The 19,293-nt window shown below is 48.0% G+C and overlaps 1 protein-coding gene across 9 annotated transcripts in view; it reads left to right on the forward strand.

Annotated features, from left to right (window-relative positions):
- The window catches only part of SMARCA4 (SWI/SNF related, matrix associated, actin dependent regulator of chromatin, subfamily a, member 4), a 91,115-nt gene that overhangs the window by 20,505 nt on the left and 51,317 nt on the right, over positions 1 to 19,293 (forward strand). For 8 of the 9 annotated variants that reach the window (XM_061150339.1, XM_061150340.1, XM_061150338.1 and 5 more), the window contains 10 exons: positions 45 to 425; positions 734 to 832; positions 1,714 to 1,972; positions 3,966 to 4,092; positions 4,970 to 5,143; positions 6,491 to 6,664; positions 7,895 to 8,062; positions 8,155 to 8,205; positions 14,132 to 14,262; positions 14,572 to 14,629. In XM_061150339.1, the coding sequence (XP_061006322.1) occupies positions 45 to 425; positions 734 to 832; positions 1,714 to 1,972; positions 3,966 to 4,092; positions 4,970 to 5,143; positions 6,491 to 6,664; positions 7,895 to 8,062; positions 8,155 to 8,205; positions 14,132 to 14,262; positions 14,572 to 14,629 (1,622 nt within the window). The remainder of the gene's footprint in view (positions 1 to 44; positions 426 to 733; positions 833 to 1,713; positions 1,973 to 3,965; positions 4,093 to 4,969; positions 5,144 to 6,490; positions 6,665 to 7,894; positions 8,063 to 8,154; positions 8,206 to 14,131; positions 14,263 to 14,571; positions 14,630 to 19,293) is intronic. The other variant, XM_061150337.1, reaches the window with a different exon arrangement.

Consider the following 19,293-nt stretch of genomic DNA (forward strand, 5'->3'; position numbering starts at 1 on the left):
GTATGTGTTGCCAAGTGACCTCCCAGACCCATGTCTCCCCGCAGGTTACCCCTCACCCCTGGGAGGCTCCGAGCATGCCTCCAGCCCGGTTCCAGCTAGCGGCCCGTCCTCGGGCCCACAGATGTCGTCTGGGCCCGGAGGGGCCCCGCTGGATGGTGCCGACCCGCAGGCTTTGGGGCAGCAGAACCGGGGCCCAACACCCTTCAACCAGAACCAGCTGCACCAGCTCCGAGCGCAGATCATGGCCTACAAGATGCTGGCCCGGGGGCAGCCCCTGCCCGACCACCTGCAGATGGCCGTGCAGGGCAAGCGGCCGATGCCTGGGATGCAGCCACAGATGCCAGCTCTACCTCCACCCTCCGTGTCTGCAACAGGACCCGGGCCCAGCCCTGGACCAGCACCTCCAAATTACAGCAGGCCTCATGGTAGGGCCCACCGCCCCTGGCACTTGGGATGGGGAGGGGTCTCAGAGCCAACAGACAGGAATGTGGACATGTGTGTTGGCAGGTCTGGGCTCTGCCATCCATTGGCTTCCCTGGCACCGGGGCTGCTGTTGTGACAAATGGTGTTTCTCTAGCTCCCTTGTCTACTCTGGTGCCCACACCAAAGGGCTCCTTGTGGGATGTGTCCCCTGGAGCCAGGTCTGCCCGTGGTCGGGGCAGGGTGCAGGGCCGGGTGCAGGTATAAACACAGGACATGATCTATTCTCTGTTCTGTTTCTCCCTGCGTGTAGGTATGGGAGGGCCCAACATGCCCCCTCCAGGACCCTCAGGCGTGCCTCCTGGGATGCCCGGCCAGCCCCCCGGAGGGCCTCCCAAGCCCTGGCCTGAAGGTGAGTTCCCTCTGTCCTGCTGACACGTCTGTGCCCTGACTCCCACGTTGAGTTCATACCGTGCAGACCCTGAGATAAGCCTGGTCACAGAAGGTAGGCTGGGGGCACGTCTTCTGCTTCTGCTGTCTTTGAGTCTTACTTGGCCTTGCTTGGCTCCCAGAGCATTGGGTTTGGTCCCATTCCTCTCTACCTACCCACCCTTGTCTTTTGGGTCACAATGATCCTGGGGTCTCTGAGCCAGTAGCAGGAAGAGAGGGAGAGTAAGGAATGAGTACACTGTGCGACTCAAGTGAGAGGCTGCAGAGCAGACACCGTCCTTCAGGATGTTGTGCCCTGAGCCTAGAGGTCACGACCAGTCCCCTTCCCTCCCGAAAATGCCCCCAGTGCTGTGGGAGGCAGGCCGGAGGGCAGGGCAACTCAGGGTTTTGTCACCCCGGTGTTCGGTGTAAGATATAGTTAGTACTTATTTGAGGGTCACGTCTGTGAGGTCAAAGCTGTGGATAAAACAGACTCATTCCTGTCCTCTTCGGGCCTGAGGATCAGTGATGGGCCTTGAAGAGCCAGTCCCGTAAATTGGATTCTGCTGCAGCTGGGGTGGGTGAAAGGCAGGCTCACCCCATAACCACCCCAGGTTGGCCCCTGGACCAGTAAGGGCTTTGGGGAAGGGATGTGCAGGCTGAGACCTCGAGGAGGAAGAGGGAGCCAGACCTTGAGTGAGGAGTCGTGGGGCAGTGAGGGCTGGGGGGCTGGGAAGCTGCCCAGCCCATGTCAGCCTCAGGACGAGCTTGTCCCCAGGGCAGTCAGTGCCCCACAGGCTCTTCATCTCCTCCCGAGGCTGACCTGGGACTCAACGTGGTGGCCCGTTTCCTGTCTCCCTCCAGGACCCATGGCGAATGCTGCTGCCCCCACGAGCACACCTCAGAAGCTGATACCCCCACAGCCAACAGGGCGCCCGTCACCGGCACCCCCTGCTGTCCCACCCGCTGCCTCCCCTGTGATGCCGCCCCAGACGCAGTCACCGGGGCAGCCAGCCCAGCCTGCCCCCATGGTGCCGCTCCACCAGAAGCAGAGCCGCATCACCCCGATCCAGAAGCCGCGGGGCCTGGACCCTGTGGAGATCCTGCAAGAGCGGGAATACAGGTGAGGTTCTGCCACCAGCCAGGGGTGCCCCCCCCAACCCTGTCAGCTCTGACACGCATTGATGGTGGTGTTCAGCTGTAAAGGCCAGTGGGTTATGCAGCCAGAGGTCCCCCTCCTGCCTTGGTCTCCAGCCTTCTGGCTCCCAGATGTGTGTGCATCCTTGCAGAGAAACCCCATGTGTGTCAGAATAAATGTGTGCACACGGCTCGGTTTGGGTACAGGGGATTTATGCGCACGCGGAAATTTCATAGATTCTGCAGTACCGTCCTCCTTGGACGTTGTACAGATAGATACATGTTGGAATGAACATGCCTGGTTCTCCCCTCCTATCCTAACTTTTGGCTCATCTGCATTCAAAAAGTCTCCTGGAGAGCTTTGCGGTGGACATTTCTGGATGTCACTCACTGTCGTCTGCCTTGCCCTGGCCTCCTGGGCACTGGGCACTATGTGAGGGGCCTGGCACACAGTAGATTTGTATCACCCTGTCCGACAGTGCTGAGGGTGCCTGAAATTCACTCCCTGAACACCTCACATTCCCACCATTTCTCCATTGTGTTTGTAACCTCTTCAGGGCTGGCCTCCCTGGGTAATGGCAGCTCTGTCCGGGGAGGGGGCCTTGCCTCATTCACCGCAAATCCCCAGATACATCAGTGACTCAGCTTAATGACCGTCTTTGGAGAGCATCTCCAGCTGTGATGAGCCCTGGAGCTCCAGCCCCTGGGCCCGGGTGCCTGCCCTCCTGCTCCGCCTGAATGGCTTAAAGATGGCCTGTCCAGATGGCCCCTGTCTCCCTTCGGTCTCTGTTCCCGTGTGCCTCCCATCCAGCACCAAATGGACCGTGGGACCTTGATCCTTGCTTGCCGTGTCCCCTTGGTGAACTCTCTCAGCTTCTTTTCCCCCAGCACTGTTCACCCTGCCAACTGGTCTGCACCTCCTCCCTAGCCTCCTTGCTCTCGGCCTTGCCTGTGCAGTCTGTTTTCCCAGTTGACATACATTACATCTGTTTCTTCGGTTAAAACTGGCTTCCCATTATCAATTTTGCAATCCTTTTCTCTTTAGCCCCTGCCCAGTGCTCTGTCCTCACCTCCTTGACTCGCCTGGTTCCTCTTTCTGTTTAACAGGTTAGACTCGTTCCTGCCCCGGGGCCTTTGCACATCCTGTGCATGACTGCTTGCGGTTATTTAAACTTTATTGCCAAGGCCTCCATGTGGTAGAGACTCTTGTCTCCCACACCCCTCATTTCCAGCCCCTTCTTCAAAGTACTTCTCTGGAATAGCCGTAGATACTTAATTTTTTAATTTCTTTATGGCTTTTCTTCCTGATAAACTTACGAACTCGGTGAGAGCAGCCAAGCGCCCTTGTTAGTCTTGTTTAGTGCTGAAGCCCCACACCTCGAGTGGTCCCTGGCATACAGTAGATGCTCAATAAGTAAGTGTGTGAAAATATGGGTGTTATTCCATTGGAACTTTATGCTCTACCCGTGCTTTTTTCTTTTTTTCGGCTGTACCACGCAGCATGTGAGATCTTAGTTCCCCAACCAGGAATCGAACCTGTGCCTCCTGCAGTGGAAGCACAGAGTCTTAACAACTGCACCTCCAGGGAAGTCCCCTGTTTGAACCTGAGACCAAGCCTGTAGGGTTGCTCTGAGGGGTCTCCCCACTTCATAGCTGAGTAGGTTTCTAGGGCGGGGATGGAGGCCCCGGCCCGCCTGACCCCAGAGACTCGCTCCCACTGCTGAAATGCCAGAAGCTGGCTCTGCCCTCTCAGGTTTCCTGTTTGCTGCGGCTCCTGGGACCTCTGGCTGCCCTCCGCTATGCAGTCTGTGTTGTGTGCGTCCTTTTCTCTGCCCTCTCCTGTCTCAGAACTAGTGTTGGACTCCGCTGAGGAGGATTCTTTTGAGGCTCTGGCTTTAAAGAAAGGGAACCAGGGGGGTTCCCTGTAAACCGGTGAGACCTCACATCATGGGTCATTTTTTTCCATCTTCACACCCTAGGCTGCAGGCTCGCATCGCACACCGAATTCAGGAACTTGAAAACCTTCCCGGGTCCCTGGCCGGGGATTTGCGAACCAAAGCTACCATCGAGCTCAAGGCCCTCAGACTGCTGAACTTCCAGAGGCAGGTGGGCGCAGGCGTGGGCTCTGGGGTTAGGAAGAGACCCTTCCTGCCAATACTGATGCTCAGATTCAGAGAGATGCTTACTGGGCAGTTTTTTTTTTTTTTTTTTTTTTAAATCTTTCTTTCTCTGTCTCTCTCTGCGTTGGGTCTTAGTGTGGCACGCAGGATCATCGTTGCATCACTTGGGATCTTCGTTGTTACGCACAAGCTCAGTAGTTGTGGCATATGGGCTCCAGAGTGTGCCGACTCAGTAGTTGTGGCTTGTGAGGTCTCTAAGTGTGGTTCGAGAGCTTGATAGCTGTGGTTGCAGGCTTAGTTGTTGCAAGGCACGTAGAATCTTAGTTCCCTGACCAGGGATCAAGCTTGTGTATCTTGCATTGCAAGGCAGATACCCAGCCAGCAGACCATCAGGGAAGTCCCTGGGACAGTTATGAAGTGTACCCTGACCCTTAAGCACAGTGCTCCCCCTCACACTCACTCACCCACTGTCCCCCCTTCCTCTCCACGTCCTGCCGTTGGAATGAGCAAGTGTGGGCCTTCCTTAAGGTGGCTGTGGCCAGCTTGCAGCAGGGGGCTTGGGGGGGTCTATTTCTGAGAGTCCTTTGCTTTTGAATGACCAGTAAGAACTTTTGTGTGTAGTTGAGGGAGGGCAAAGCTGGAGACCTGAGGACGTGAGAGGCTCTCTGGGTGTCCAGGGGCAGCCGTCCCCTGCACTGTGGGTGCTTGCTAGCGCCCTCCCCCGCCCCTCAGGTCCTCTCCACGCATGTGTTTGTGCTCGGGTCCTCCTGGGTGTGGCAGCCCGCTGCCCGGTTTGCATTGTGGAGGCACGTGGGCATCACCGAGTTATACCTGTCGCCAATTTCTCCCCTTCCTTCCTGAAGCTGCGGCAGGAGGTGGTGGTGTGCATGAGGAGGGACACAGCCCTGGAGACGGCCCTCAACGCCAAGGCCTACAAGCGCAGCAAGCGGCAGTCCCTGCGCGAGGCCCGCATCACCGAGAAGCTGGAGAAGCAGCAGAAGATCGAGCAGGAGCGCAAGCGCCGGCAGAAGCACCAGGTGCGTCCCTGGGGTGCAGTCGTCGGCCCCGCGCTGGGGGGTCCCCGTTTTTCTCTCCACACGCTGTCTGCGTGTGTCTCTGTTCATCATAACAGTATTCTCAGCGCTGAGAGTACTTCAGTGAACAAAACCAGTAAAGACAGTCGGGGAGATGGGCTGTAATCAAATGCACATGTGACGTTTGGGGAGTTAATAGGGTGTCAGGAGACAGGACGTGGGGATAGACAGAGATGGAGGAGCCGTTCACACAGGATGGTCGTTCAGAGAGGGCCTCCGCGAGGAGGAGAGGTTTGAGCAGAGACCCGAGGGAGGAGCCACACGTATGTGTGGATGACAGGGGAAGATGCAAAGGCCCTGGGGTTGGAAGGCACCCCAGTGTTCTGTGTAGTCAGAGTGGGGGGAGCGTGGGTGAAGGAGGGAGGAGGTGAGGAAAGGGGGGTGATGGGACGGGCGTGTGGGGCCTTGTGGCGGGGGGACCACTTGGGCTTGTGCTCGGAGTGAGGTGGCAGCCACGGAGGGGCCTGAGCAGAGGGAGCGTCTGACTGAGGTTGTTACAGGTTCTGTCAGGGAGACCAGACTCTCCATTCAAGCAGGGTTTGGGATGATTCTGTCTGTTTACATTTATATTTATGTTTTTAGTTTTACTTAATATAAAAATATTTGTATTTTCTAAAGTTTTTCTCCAAACAGTGTCTGTTATTGGCATAGTTTAAAATAACAAAAAGTCAACATTCAGCGTTTAACCACTGTTAACTTCTTGGTATATGTCATTGCAGTCTTTTTTTCCCACTATATATACACAGTAGTCAAAGGTTAAATAGTTGTCTTTAAAAAATATATAGACATGTTGACCTGTTGAAAGTATTACTGAAGCATGATTTTTAATGTCTACATTGTTTTCTGTCTCCGAGTGCTCAACATTCAGTGGTTTATGAAGTCATTTCCCTGTCTTGGGACACATAGCATATTCTCCACCTCCCACTGTTAAAAGTGACGCTGAGCTAGGCATTCTTGGACTTGAATTTTGGTGCCCGTCTCTGCCATGTTCCTTAACATGCCTCGCAGCGATGGTGTGGATGGGGAGGGGACGGGGGCACATTGTGCAGTGGTCGGTGGGCCCCGCCATGTTGTCCCAGCCAGGGCGATTGCCCGGTCTGCTGAGGCGGGGTTGGAGGGGGGGCCCTTCTCACCACACGGTCCCCACAGAGAATGGTAGACCTTGTCGGCAGGCAGTGTCGCAGGATCACTTTGATCGCATCCCCTTGGTTTTCACCAAGCCCACTTTGGAGTTTCGTCTCCCTTGGGGCAAGGTCCCGTAGTCAGTCGGCTCTTCTCTCTGCGCTGCAGGAATACCTCAACAGCATTCTTCAGCATGCCAAGGATTTCAAGGAATATCACAGGTCGGTCACGGGCAAGATCCAGAAGCTCACCAAGGCGGTGGCCACGTACCACGCCAACACGGAGCGGGAGCAGAAGAAGGAGAACGAGCGAATCGAGAAGGAGAGGATGCGGAGGCTCATGGTACCGTCGGCTGTGGCCGCCCGGTCCCTTCCGGGGGGCGCTGGGGTCGGGAGCCGCTCAGTGTTAGAGGCGGCACAGAGGGGAAAAGGATTTGGGAATCTGAAAGACCTGGCTTCAGCTCTTTGCCTGGTCACGCTGTCAGTGACCTCTTATTGCTTTGTGGTCTCTGAAAACTGGAGGTGGCGCTGCCCCCTAGTGAGACAGCCACCTAGTGTGTGCCCAGCACGTAACCACCTATTATTCACGGAGGGTTCTCTGATTGGGCCAATATTGGCAGCCCTGGTGCCCGGACAGGGACCACAGTGGTGAGGAGGACATGGTCCCTTCCCTGGTGGGGTCATGCTGGCCCTAGAGAGACAGGTGCCCACAGAGACAGACTGGATGGTTTTGGGGGTGAGAAGTGCACAGCGGAGAACGAAGCAGAACCAGGGAGTGGGGATTAACTGGGTGTTCCAGGCAGGGTGGGCCTGACCCACGACTGCAGAGATCTGGGGAGGGGGGGTGCCTCCCAGCACAGAGGGGAGCCAAGAGCATAGACTCGAGGCAGGAGGAAGCCATGTGTGGGGCTCAGTCAGTACCCCTTGGAACAGCGTGCTTCAGGGCAGTGAGGTTGGACTCCCAGCGGCAGTCACGGGCCTGGCAGGCCATGGAGGGCTTCGGATTTAATTCAGACCCTGAAAGGGAGGCTGTGAGCTAGAGGAGGACAGTGTGGTCCGATGTCTTCTCAGAAAGCCAGGTGGGAGAGTAGTGGTTTGGAAAAGGTGGAGAGAATGGTTGGAATTTGGGTGTCTTTGTGAACAGAGGGGATGGCGCTCCCCCCCCCCCCCCCCCCAATCTTAGTTTGGCCACACTTAATGGCATGTGGGATCATAGTTCCCCAACCAAGGATCGAACTCACACTCCCTGCAGTGGAAGAGCAGAGTCTTAACCGCTGGACCGCCAGTGAAGTCCCAAGATGGGCCTTTTAAATGGCTCCTGCAGGACCGTGTCTGTCCAGCAGGACCGTGTGGGGCCTGGCGGGGATGGGAATTAAGGACGTTCTGAAGGGGAGTCCATAGTGATGTGAACGGGATGAATAGAGCACAGTGTAGGCCATGAGCTCAGCACTTCCTAAATGTGGGTCCAGCCACTGGTTAACAACACCCCACAGGCTTCTGAGTCTGTTGGCCGCCCTGGGTGCTGGTGGATGGGCGAGTCATGAGCTTCCACCATAACCGCCGGCTTCCGCAGGCCGAGGACGAGGAGGGTTACCGAAAACTCATTGACCAGAAGAAGGACAAACGCCTGGCCTACCTCCTGCAGCAGACAGATGAATACGTAGCTAACCTCACGGAGCTGGTGCGGCAGCACAAGGCCGCCCAGGTCGCCAAGGAGAAGAAGAAGAAGAAGAAGAAGAAGGTGCGCCTCTTGGTGAGGGTGGAGTGGCTCTGTGTGGGCATGTGCCTTAGCCTTCTCCATCAGGGGCTGACTGTGGCTCTCTTCCCTTCCAGAAGGCAGAAAACGCTGAAGGACAGACGCCTGCGATCGGACCTGATGGTGAGGTGAGGAACCAGGGGTTTCTTCTTGTGGACCTGCCAGCCCATCCCTGGAAGTTAGGTCGATTTCACCCTTAAAGTTTTTCTCGTTCTGAACTTACAAAAGTATATAGTGCTGGTAAGAGTCCCCCCTCGGTCCCCTGCCACCTCCCACTCTTCCTCGCCCCCACTCCGCAGAGAGCACATCGTTCACTCGTGGGTGTGTTTCCTTCTGGGGCTTTTTCTGTTCACAGGCTGTTATTTATTTCTCAGTTCTTTCTTTAAAATTTTAGACTCCCAAGAGAGGTGTAAGAACACTACAGAGAACCCTTGTGTGTTCATCGCCCACATTCCCACCGTTCATATTCATTTTTTATAAGCCATTTTAGAGTCAGATGCCAGCACGATGGCACTCTGCTCCTCTGTGTGTTTCTGTGTACATCCCAAAAACAAAGCTGTTGTTTCCCATAAGTGTGCAGCAGTCAAAACCAGGAGATGGACACTGACGCAGTACGGTCATCTGATCCACAGCCCTTGCACGGTCTCACAGTTGACCTTCCGGTGTCCTTCACAGCAGCAGGAAACCCTGGAGTGATGCAGGGTCCTTCTCCGTGCATCACATGAGTGTGTGGCGTAGATTTCTTCCCTCACTGGTGATGCTGACCTTGATCCCTTGGTGTCAGCCTAGGTGTCTCCAGCTGTAGTGATTGGAAGTACCTTCTGGGGAGATACTCAAGACTGTGTGAAGATACTATAATGCCTCAAACCTCCACCCACTGTTTCAGCATCCGTTGAGTTTGCCTGCATCAGTTTTTGCCATAACAGTTGCAAGATGGTGATTTCTCCAGTCAGTATTCCTTCTGTATTTATTAGTTGGCTTTCTGCAAGAAGGGAAAATCTTCCTTTTTTAAAAAAAATTGGAGTGTTGCTTAACAGTGTTGTGTTAGTTTCTGCTGTATCCCATTTAGGTCAGCTCAGAGCGTTTAGTAGAGTTCCCTGTGTTATAGCAGGTTCTCATTAGTTATCTGTTTTATACATGTGTGCTGTGATAAGTCACTTCAGTCGTGTCTGACTCTTGGCGACCATGTGACTGCAGCCCACCAAACTCCTCTGTTCATGGGATTCTCCAGGCAAGAATATTGGAGTGGTTGCCATTTCCTTTTCCAGAGGATCTTCCTGACCCTGGTATCAAACCCATGTCTCTTACATCTCCTGCATTGGCAGGCAGGTTCTTTACCACCTAGGAAGTCCATTTTATACATAGTAGTGTATATGTGTCAACCTCAATCCCCTAATCCATCCCAAATCCTCTCTTCCCTCATTGGTATGTATACATTTGTTGTCTACATCTGTGTCACTGTTTCTACTTTGCAAATAAATTTCATTAGTACCATTTTTCTAGATTCCACATATATGCATTAATATGCAGGATTTTTCTTTCTGACTTACATCACTTTGTATGACAATTTCTATGTCCGTTCATGTCTGTGTAAATGGCACAATTTCATTCCTTTTTATGGCTGCATAGTATTCTGTTATATGTATGTACTACATCTCTTTTTTCCCCATATCAGTAATGTGTTATTGTAAGGGTTCTGGTTTCTCCACACCTTTATCAATACATGTTATTGTCTGTCTTTTTTAAAATTTTATTTTTGGCTGCATTGGCTCTTACTTGATGCATTGGGGCTTTCTCCAGTTGTGGCGAGCAGGGCCTACCCTCCAGTTGCGAAGCACAGGCGTCTCACTGCAGTGGCTTCTTTTGTTGCAGAGCACGGGCTCTAGAGCAGGGGCTTAGTAGTTGAGGTGCACAGGCTTAGTTGCCCCATGACATGTGGTATCTTCCTGGACTGGGGACCGAACCTGTGTGTCCTGCATTGGCAACTGGAGTCTTAGCCAGCAAACCACAAGGGAAGTCCTGCACCACATTTTCTTTATCCATTCCTCTGCTGATGGATGTAGCCTTCCGTTCTTTTTTATTTGGCTCGTGGGCCATAGTTTGCCAACCCCTGGTACTGACTCATGGATTCTTATTTAGTCTAATGGATTTACTTGGTTTAATCTTGCACTATCATTATATATTTTGATGCTCAAGACTGTTCCAGTTTGGGCCAGTGGGAACCCATTCACCTTACCTCCTGTGTCCCTCTGCCCCATTGTTCTCTGAGGGCGTTCTGACTTCCTCACACACCAGAACGGCCCTGGGCTCATCTGCTTTCTCTCCTAACTCAGCCATTTCTCCAAGGAGCCCTGACTCCTTTCATCAGAAAAGAATATTTGGAAACCATGATCTACGTGTACTCATTGCTACTGAGGTTTCATTCTCGTGGGGCCCTCTCAGCGGACAAATCTAGGAAATAGATGTGTGTATGCATGCACATCCACTTTGCTAGTTACATATATTAACTAGTTATATAAACTAAAAATGTTGCAGTTGCACTGATACCTCCAATTCTAATCCAATACCCTGACTTCTTTCTCTCCTTCTCCCTGCCCGTGGTATAATAGCCCCAAACCGACTCCTGTCTGCCACAATATAATCCCTTATTCGCACAGTCCTAGAAGGCACAGGAAGTACATTCAGAGTGGCTAACGGCGGTCAATGTTTGTTTTCAATTTAAAATATATGCTCCAGACTTCCTGTGGCTAAGATTCCGTGCTCCCAATGCAGGGGGCCTGAGTTTGATCCCTGGTCAGGGAACTAGACCGCATATGCCACAACCAAGACCTGGCACACCCAAGTAAATAAATTATTTTTATTTTGTAAGTATGTGCTTCAGATCCTTTGTTCAGAAGATTAGTCCTCCCCTTGGTCCTCCCAGTTGCAAGGTTCCCCCTAATCCTTGTTGGTTTTATTTTTATTTGTGTGCATGTATGCTCAGTTCCGCAGTTGTGTCTGACTCTTTGCTACCCCATGGACTGTAGCCCAGTGGGCTCCTCTGTCCGTGGCATTTCCCAGCAAGAATATTGGAATTTTCTCCTCCAGGAGATCTTCCTGACCCAGGGATTGAACCTATGTCTCTTATGTCTCCTGCATTGGCAGGGGGATTCTTTACTATTGGGCCACTTGACTCCTCATTTACTCCTTATTTATTTATTATGTGAATTATTAGCCTGGTCCCCAAGTCAGAACCATGCAAAGAGGGCCCCTAGAGAGGGGCTACTATCCCCACACATCCATCTCTTCCAGAACATTCCTCTCTGCCTCCTGAAGGCAGCCATTCTCGCCCGACACACTCATGTGAAAGAAAGATGTGAGATGTGCACATAAAAGGTGTGTCCTTTACCCTCTCCCTTAACCCCTCCTCCAAACCCCTTCCCAGAGGGAAGCCTTGAGTAATCATGGGTGTGTTTGCTCTGGGATATCTTCCGTACACAAGCCTCCTGGAGGTTTTCTTTTCCCCCTGCCTGGTGCTGTATCTTAGTTTTTCCAGCTTCACTCTATTTATTTATTACCCTCACCATACCCTTTTTATTTATTTACTTGTGAGATTTATTTATTCTTTTTAATGTGGATCATTTTTGAAGCTTTTATTGAATTTGTTACAATATTTCTGTTATATGTTTTGGTTTTTGGCCAAGAGGCATGTGGGATCTTAGTTACCTGACCAGGAATTGAACCCACACCCTTTGCGTTGGAAGTGCAGCTTCTTAACCACTGGACAGCCAGGGAAGTCCTACCTGACTCTTTTTAATGTCACCATATTAGAGATGTGGCTATTGCTTGCTTGCTTTGAATCATAAATGCAATACTTCTCCGTGGTGAAAAAATGGTAACATGAAATGTGAATGTAGTGACAACGTGAGAAGTAGAAGCCCCCGTGGTGCTTGTTCTCTCATGAGCATGCCTGTTGATTTCTGGTTGACATCTCTCTCTATACCTTTCCCAGAATCTTCATTCTTGCATTCTCTTTGTTTTGTTTGGGGACCATTTGGGTTAGTCTACACATAACAAGACTTCTGCTTGGCAGAAGTCTTAGATCACTTTCCCTATCAAGCCATTAGTTCTCCTCTTATTTTCTTGTATTGACATATTTAGAATCTCTTTCATTGTTCAGATTGATAGCTGTTTAAGTCGCTTCCCATCAATAGATGGAGCAGACATCCTGTGCCAAGCAGCTCTGATGGACCGCTGTGTGCCTCCTCCCTTGTTGGTAGCTCTTCCCCCTGTCTGCTTCCTTTTTTACACGCACATTGTGGGAATGAGCCTCCTTGTACATTACCTTTTGATGCTTTCTTAGCTGGTATGGCTTAAACATCAGAAGTATGTGTTTTTATGGTTATGGGAGCTGGAAATTCAAGCTCAAGTTTCAGCAAGGTTGGTTCCTGGTGAGGACTCTCTTCCTGGTTGTAGACTCCTGCCTTTTGGCTGGAGAGAGAGCAGGCTCTGGGGTTTCTTCTACAATCACTAATCCCATCATGAGGGCCCCACCTTTATGACCTAATTATGACCTTATGACCTTAAGCTGGATTACCCCATCCCCTACTCTCACAGGGCCCTGTCTCTAAACACAATGTGTCTCCAGTCACATTGGAGAGTTGGGGCTTGAGCTTTTGAGTTCCAGAGGGGACACAACACAGCCCATAGTAGCTGGCACACTTTTGCCTTTTGGCCTGATTCCCAGAAATGAATGACTATAGTGATTAACTCACATGATGTATTGATACTTATTGCACAGGGTTTTATTCGAAATGCTGAATTTTTTAAGAAGAGATGTGGGCTGGCATTTGACCACAGCACAAAGCCTTCCCGAGGCCATTTGGGGCATTTGTATGGCAGGAAGCTGTGCTTCAGGGAACTCTGGAGGGTATCCACTGCAGCTGCTCGTCCTGTTATAGTGACAGGAAGCACTGCTCCATGGTGGCTACTGGTGGTCTTGGTCTTTGTTCTCACCCAATGGTCCACAGCCTTGGCTGGACATCATTGTCACCTGGGGAACTTGAAAATTAGAGAGGCCTGGGGTGAGGACCCCAGGGCAGTTGAGTCAGGATTCTTGGGGTGGAGAGGTCCCACTGTCAGCACACTGATTGCTCCCAGGAAAGATGCAGGGGTGACAGGCACTGACCGAGGCAGCCTGCAGAGCTTGTTTGTGGGGTGGCGGTTAGGCGGGTTTACCGTCCATGGGGTTGCATGAATTGGACACGACTGAGCAACTAAACAGCAACAATAGTCTCTACTATTTTAGGGTCATTGTAGGTGGTGAGCACAGCCTGCAGGGAGTTTTGGGAAGTATTAAGTTCCTAGTGAGTGCAGACAAAGGTTTCCACCTTCATCCTCATCCTGAAGGTCTTGCCAGGAAATATGAAGGATCTGTTGAAGGGGAAAACTTCATCCGAAGTCAGTATCTCAAGATATCAAGGAATTACATATTTGTTGCTACAAGGAAGTTGTTTGATTTTTCAAAGATTCTCATTAGCTGTTTAACAGAAAACAATGAGGACCCTTGATGCAGTCTACAAATCCAGTGTGAATGAAAGCGATCAAGGGCCAGAAGAATGGGAATAGTGTAGTCACTTGGGTCAAAAAGGAATGAATACAGAAGACCTTGTTTGTTCTGTGTGGAGTTGATCTAGGAGGCCACACTGGAAACTGATAGGGGTGGGCACCTGTGAAGAGAGAAACTGAGTGTTCATGGGTAGGGATGCGGAGAGTCCACACTCCATCCTCTTGAATCTTGGACTGTGTGATTATGTTATTGAGTTGGCCAACCCAATACCTATTTGAAAATTAAAAATATTTATATCAGTTATTTCCGAGACACAGCTGTAATCAATTGGTTACATATATTTTTACTGAGTTATTAACATTCAGTTAACCCAGCTTGTGTGCCATTTTTCTGGGCTGTAGTTGGGATGGGTTGGGGGGCAGTTCCCAGATGGCCCTGGTGCGTGGATGGATGCCCAGGGTATGGACTCTGCAGAACCTCACATCCCGCATGTGACTCTCTTTCAGCCTCTAGACGAGACCAGCCAAATGAGTGACCTGCCGGTGAAAGTGATCCATGTGGAGAGTGGGAAGATCCTCACAGGCACAGATGCACCCAAAGCCGGGCAGCTGGAGGCCTGGCTGGAGATGAACCCGGGGTGAGTGGGGTCTCGCCGACCAGTGACAGCCAGTATCCCGGGTTGAAGGCCAGCCTCGTTCCACAGGAGTTGGCTGCCGGGGGTGATCCTGGTTGCATTGGAAACAGGCCGATTTGCTAAAGCAAGTGAATCGTGCTGGTTCTGGGGAGTTGTTTTTTTTTTAATCCGTGCAGCATGACATATGGAATCTTAGTTCCCCCACCAGGGATTGAACTCGTGCCCCCTGCATTGGAAGCTTGAAGTCTATACCTCTACGCAAATTTCCTGGGGAGATGTACCTTACAACACTGATTTTTTTTCCCTCCCCAGGTATGAAGTAGCTCCAAGATCTGATAGTGAAGAGAGTGGCTCAGAAGAAGAGGAGGAGGTAAGAGTTCGTTTCCTGGCCATCCAGGCCCTCTGGGCTCTGTGGTGTGAACTTTGCCATAGTGGATGCTAAACTCCTCTTCCACTCAGGCCAGGCATCAAGTGGCGTAAGAGATGGGCAGGGGGCATCCGAGGCTGAAAGCTGGTTTTTGAGAGCCACATTGTTTAATATGGTAGCCTCTCGTCACGCATTACTGTTTCCACTCTAACTTCGTTAACTAAAATATAGATGTCCTCACTCATATGTCCTCAGTCATACTGGCCGTATGCCAGGCACCCAGCAACTCTACCCTCCAAAAAATGCCAGTATGAAGTTGTGAGCATGCTATCGTGAGCATGCTATGTTTGCCCCTTATCTGTTCTTTGAAAACTTTATACATGATTTTATTTATTGTGCGTATTTTCTAAGTCATTGAATTATGCCCTGTGAGGTGATTTTTAGAGTTTCCCTGGTTGTCAGAGCTCAGATGAGAGTCTTATCCCTCTGTCCTGGCCAGCCTCCTTGGGAAGGGTGACCCGGAGGAAGCCCAGGAATGCATTGTCTGTAGGGAGGGTTCCTTCTGCATGGTTACCCCCAAGAAGGGTACCCCTTGCACCCCCCAATCAACTGGGGTGAGGGTGGCTTACAAGGCTTTTAAAAAGCTTTCCCCCCCTCCATGAGGTTATACAGAGATAATTTTAACAGGCTGCTTATTAAGGTCAAACATTTTTTCAGGTGTTGCTGACCACTTAGATTTCTCCTTTGAATGATTTGCTTCACTTGCCCATTTCAGTTCAGTTGTGTATTTTAGCTGAAACTCCATACATAAAGTGTTCTTTATGTGTTTACCTCAGCCTGAAATCAGCTTGGTCTTTATCTATATCTTTGTTTTGATTTGTCCTGTCTTCACTCCCCTCCTTTTTACCTCTTTAGGTCACCTGGAATTTATTTTGTGTAGGACTTCAGATGGAGTCCCTTTTCCCCCTACTTCTAGTAGTAGTAAATCCCACAGACAGAGGAGCCTGGCAGACTACAGTCCATGGGTTGCAAAGAGTAGGGCATGACTTAACGACTAAATAACAGCAAAGTGGTATTAAGACAATGGGTATACTGTTGGTTCACCCCTTCCCCACTGACCTGTGATATTTCTAAAAAATTAACACATTGGGTTTTTATATCCACCAATTTCTTTTTTAAGAATTTATTTTTCTTGTTATTTTGTTTTATTTATTTTTAAATATTAAGGCATAGATACATAGTTGATGTAGTATTTAAAATTCCTTTTAAAAATCTAATGATTTTTAGACTAATAATGTTTCATTGTAATTTTTTTAAACAACTCTTTGGAGATACAATTTGCATACTGTAAAATGCACTCATAATAAGATTACTCTTCAAAAAAAAAAAAAAAAGATTACTCTTCAGTGATTTTAGTCAAGTTACAGAATTGCATAGTCATCACACTGCACCAACTTTAGAATGTTTTCATCACCCCTAAAAGCTTCATGTCACTGATTTACAGTTTGTTCTTGCTACTTCCTCCAGCCCCAGGAAATCACTGGTCTGCTCTGTTCTATAGATTTGCCTTTTCCAGAGTTTCACATAAATGCAATTATACAACGTGTAGTATTTTTTGTCTGGCTGCTTTTATGTGGCATGTTTTTAAGTTTGACCTATGTTGTCTGTCTGTCAAAAGTTTGTTCTACATTGCTAATTATTAGAGAAATGCAAACCAAAACTATAATAAGATACCACTTCACACTGATCAGAATGGCCATCGTTAAAAAGCCTACAAATAACAAATGCTGGAGAAAGTGTGAAGAAAATATTTGCAGTACTGGTGGAAATGTAAGGTGGTACAGTCACTATGGAGAACATTATGAAGGTTCTTCAAAAAACTAAAAATAGTTGCCATATGATCAGAAATCCTACTCCTGGGCATATATTCAGATAAAACTATAATTCAAAAACATACATGCACCTCTATGTTTATAGCAGCATTATTTACAAATAGCTGAGATACGGAAACAGCCTGAATGCCCATTGAGAGGTGAATGGTTAAAGATGTTGTTAAAGATACATATACACAGTGAAGTATTAGTCATAAGGAAGAATGAAATAATACCATTTGCAGCAACATGGATGGACCTAAAGATTACCATACTAGGCAAAGTAAGTCAGAGAATGACGAATACTACATGATACCATTTATACATTAAAACCAAAATTTGATGTGAATGAACTTATCTACACAGTAGAAACAGACAGAAAACAGACTTGGGGCTGCCGGGGGGCAAGGGGGGAGGACGGATCGGGAGGATGGGACACGCAGATGCACACTGTTATTTATAGAATGGGTAACAACAAGGTCCCACAAACAGAGAGCTGTATTTAATACCCTGTAATAAAGAATAATGGAAAAGAAAAAAGATATTCTCTGCTTTGAGGGTGTAGATTTAACCCTTATATGCATATTTCCAAACTTAACAAACTCAACTATCAAAATTTTTGATAAGATGTGGGCATTTTACTCTAAGTAATTTATACCTCAATTTTAAAAAATATTAAAAAGAAATAATGTGGAGAAGCCATTAATAAAAGTTAAGATCTTAAAAAAATTTTTTTATTCCTGAGTCATGTTCCTTTGCATGGATATACCATGTTTTGTTTATCAGTTTACCAAGTTGTGGGCATTTGTGTGTTTTCCATTTTCATTTCTCTTGGGTAAATACTTAGGAATGGCATTGCTGGGTCATATGGTAAGTTTATGTTTAACTTTTTAAGCAATTAGCAAACCATTGCCTGAAATGATTGTACCTTTTCACAGGTCCCCAGTTTCTCCATGTCCTTATCAACACTTTGTATTATCTGTTCTTTACATTGTAGGCATCCTAGTGGGTATGTAATGGTATCTCTGGTTTTACTTTGCGTTTTCCTAGTAAGTAGTAATGTTGAGCATCTTTTCAAATGTTTATGCACCATTCAGATATCTTCTTTGGTGAAAATCTATTGAAATCTTTTGCCGATTTTTAATTGGGTTTTTTGTTATTTCATCATCGAGTTGTAGGAATTCTTCATATGTTCTTGATACCTGTCCTTAATCAGATATATAACTTGCAGATATCTTCTCCCAGTCTGTTTGCCTTTTTTCCCTTTAGTGTTGTCTTGAAATGTAAAAATGTTTCATTTTGATGGAATCCTTTTATTGATTTTTTTCTTTTATGAATTGTGCATTTGGTGGTATACTGAGAACTGTTTAAAGTCATGAAGGTTTTTCTCTTATGTTTTCTTTTGGAAGTTTTATATTTAAGCTCTTACATTTAGGGTCATAGTTGAGTTGATTTCTGTGTGATCTGAAGGTCTAAGGGTTCCTTTGTATATGGATGTCCACCTTACCCAGCCACCATTTGATGATAGGCTGTTTTTCCCTATTGAATAGCTTGGCAGCTTTGTGGGAAATTAGTTGGCCATAAGAATAAGGGTTTGTTTCTGACTCAGTGTTTTTCTTTTGATCTGATTATGTTTATCTTTGTGTCACTGCCACACTATCTTGATTATTGTAGCTTATAGTAAGTTTTAAAATCAGGTAGTGTTAGTCCTTCAACTTTTTTGCTGTATTGACTATTCCAGAGCCTTCACATCCCCATGTACACATTAGGATCAGCTCATCAATTACTACAGAAAGGCTTGCTGGAATTTTCTGGGGGGATTGTGTTGAGTCTAGATCAGTTTTGGGAGAATCACATTTAGTAATACTTAGTATTCCAATCCATGGACATGAGCTGTTTCTTCATTTATTTTGATAATCTTTAACTTCTCCTAGTATTGTTTTGTAGTTTTCAGAGTACAGTTTTTGCTTTTTTGTTGTTAAATTTATTCTTAATTATTTTATCCCTTTTACGCTACTATGAATAGAATTGTTTTCTTAATTTTATTTTTGAATATTTTGTAGCTTTTCTGTGGAAATAACATGCAAAAAAATTTTTTATGTTGATCTTATGTTCTGGGAACTTGCTAAACTCATATTGGTAATTCCAGTAAGGTTTTTTTGTTTGTTTGATTCCTTAGGATTTTCACAAACAAGATTGTGTCAGTCTGTGTGCCTTAATTTTTAATCTCTTTTTCTTGCCTTGTTGCACTGGCTAGATCCTCCAATAAAATGTTGAATAGACGTATCCAGAGCAGATATCATTGGCTTGTTTTTGATGTTAAGTTTGAAGCAGTTACTCTATCACTGTTTAGTGTTACCTATAAATTTTTCATGGATGTCTTTTAACAAATTGAGTAAATCATGTGCACATCACACTCTCTTCCTTTTTTGCTTCTTTTTTTTTTTTTTTCCCCGCTTATCTTATAGTGAATGTTTGTTGTTGTTTAGTTGCTAAGTCATGTCTGACTCTTTGGCGATCCCATAAAAAGTACCCTGCCAGGCTCCTCCATGCATGGGATTTCCCAGGCAAAAATACTGGAGTGAGTTGCTGTTTCCTTCTCCAGGGGATCTTCCCAACCCAGGGATTGAACCTGTGTCTCCTATATTGTAGGTGGGTTCTTTACTGCTGAGCCACCAGGGAAGCCCAGTAAATGTTCAGTGGAAGGCTATTTTAGCCACTCTGGGTCCTGACTTCCACTCTTGTGGGTTCCTTTCTGGTGTTTTATTTGTTTAGTAAATTATCTAGGCTGAATCT

Source organism: Dama dama, chromosome 9 (genome assembly GCF_033118175.1).
Source record: "Dama dama isolate Ldn47 chromosome 9, ASM3311817v1, whole genome shotgun sequence".
Classification (NCBI taxonomy): Eukaryota; Metazoa; Chordata; class Mammalia; order Artiodactyla; family Cervidae; genus Dama; species Dama dama.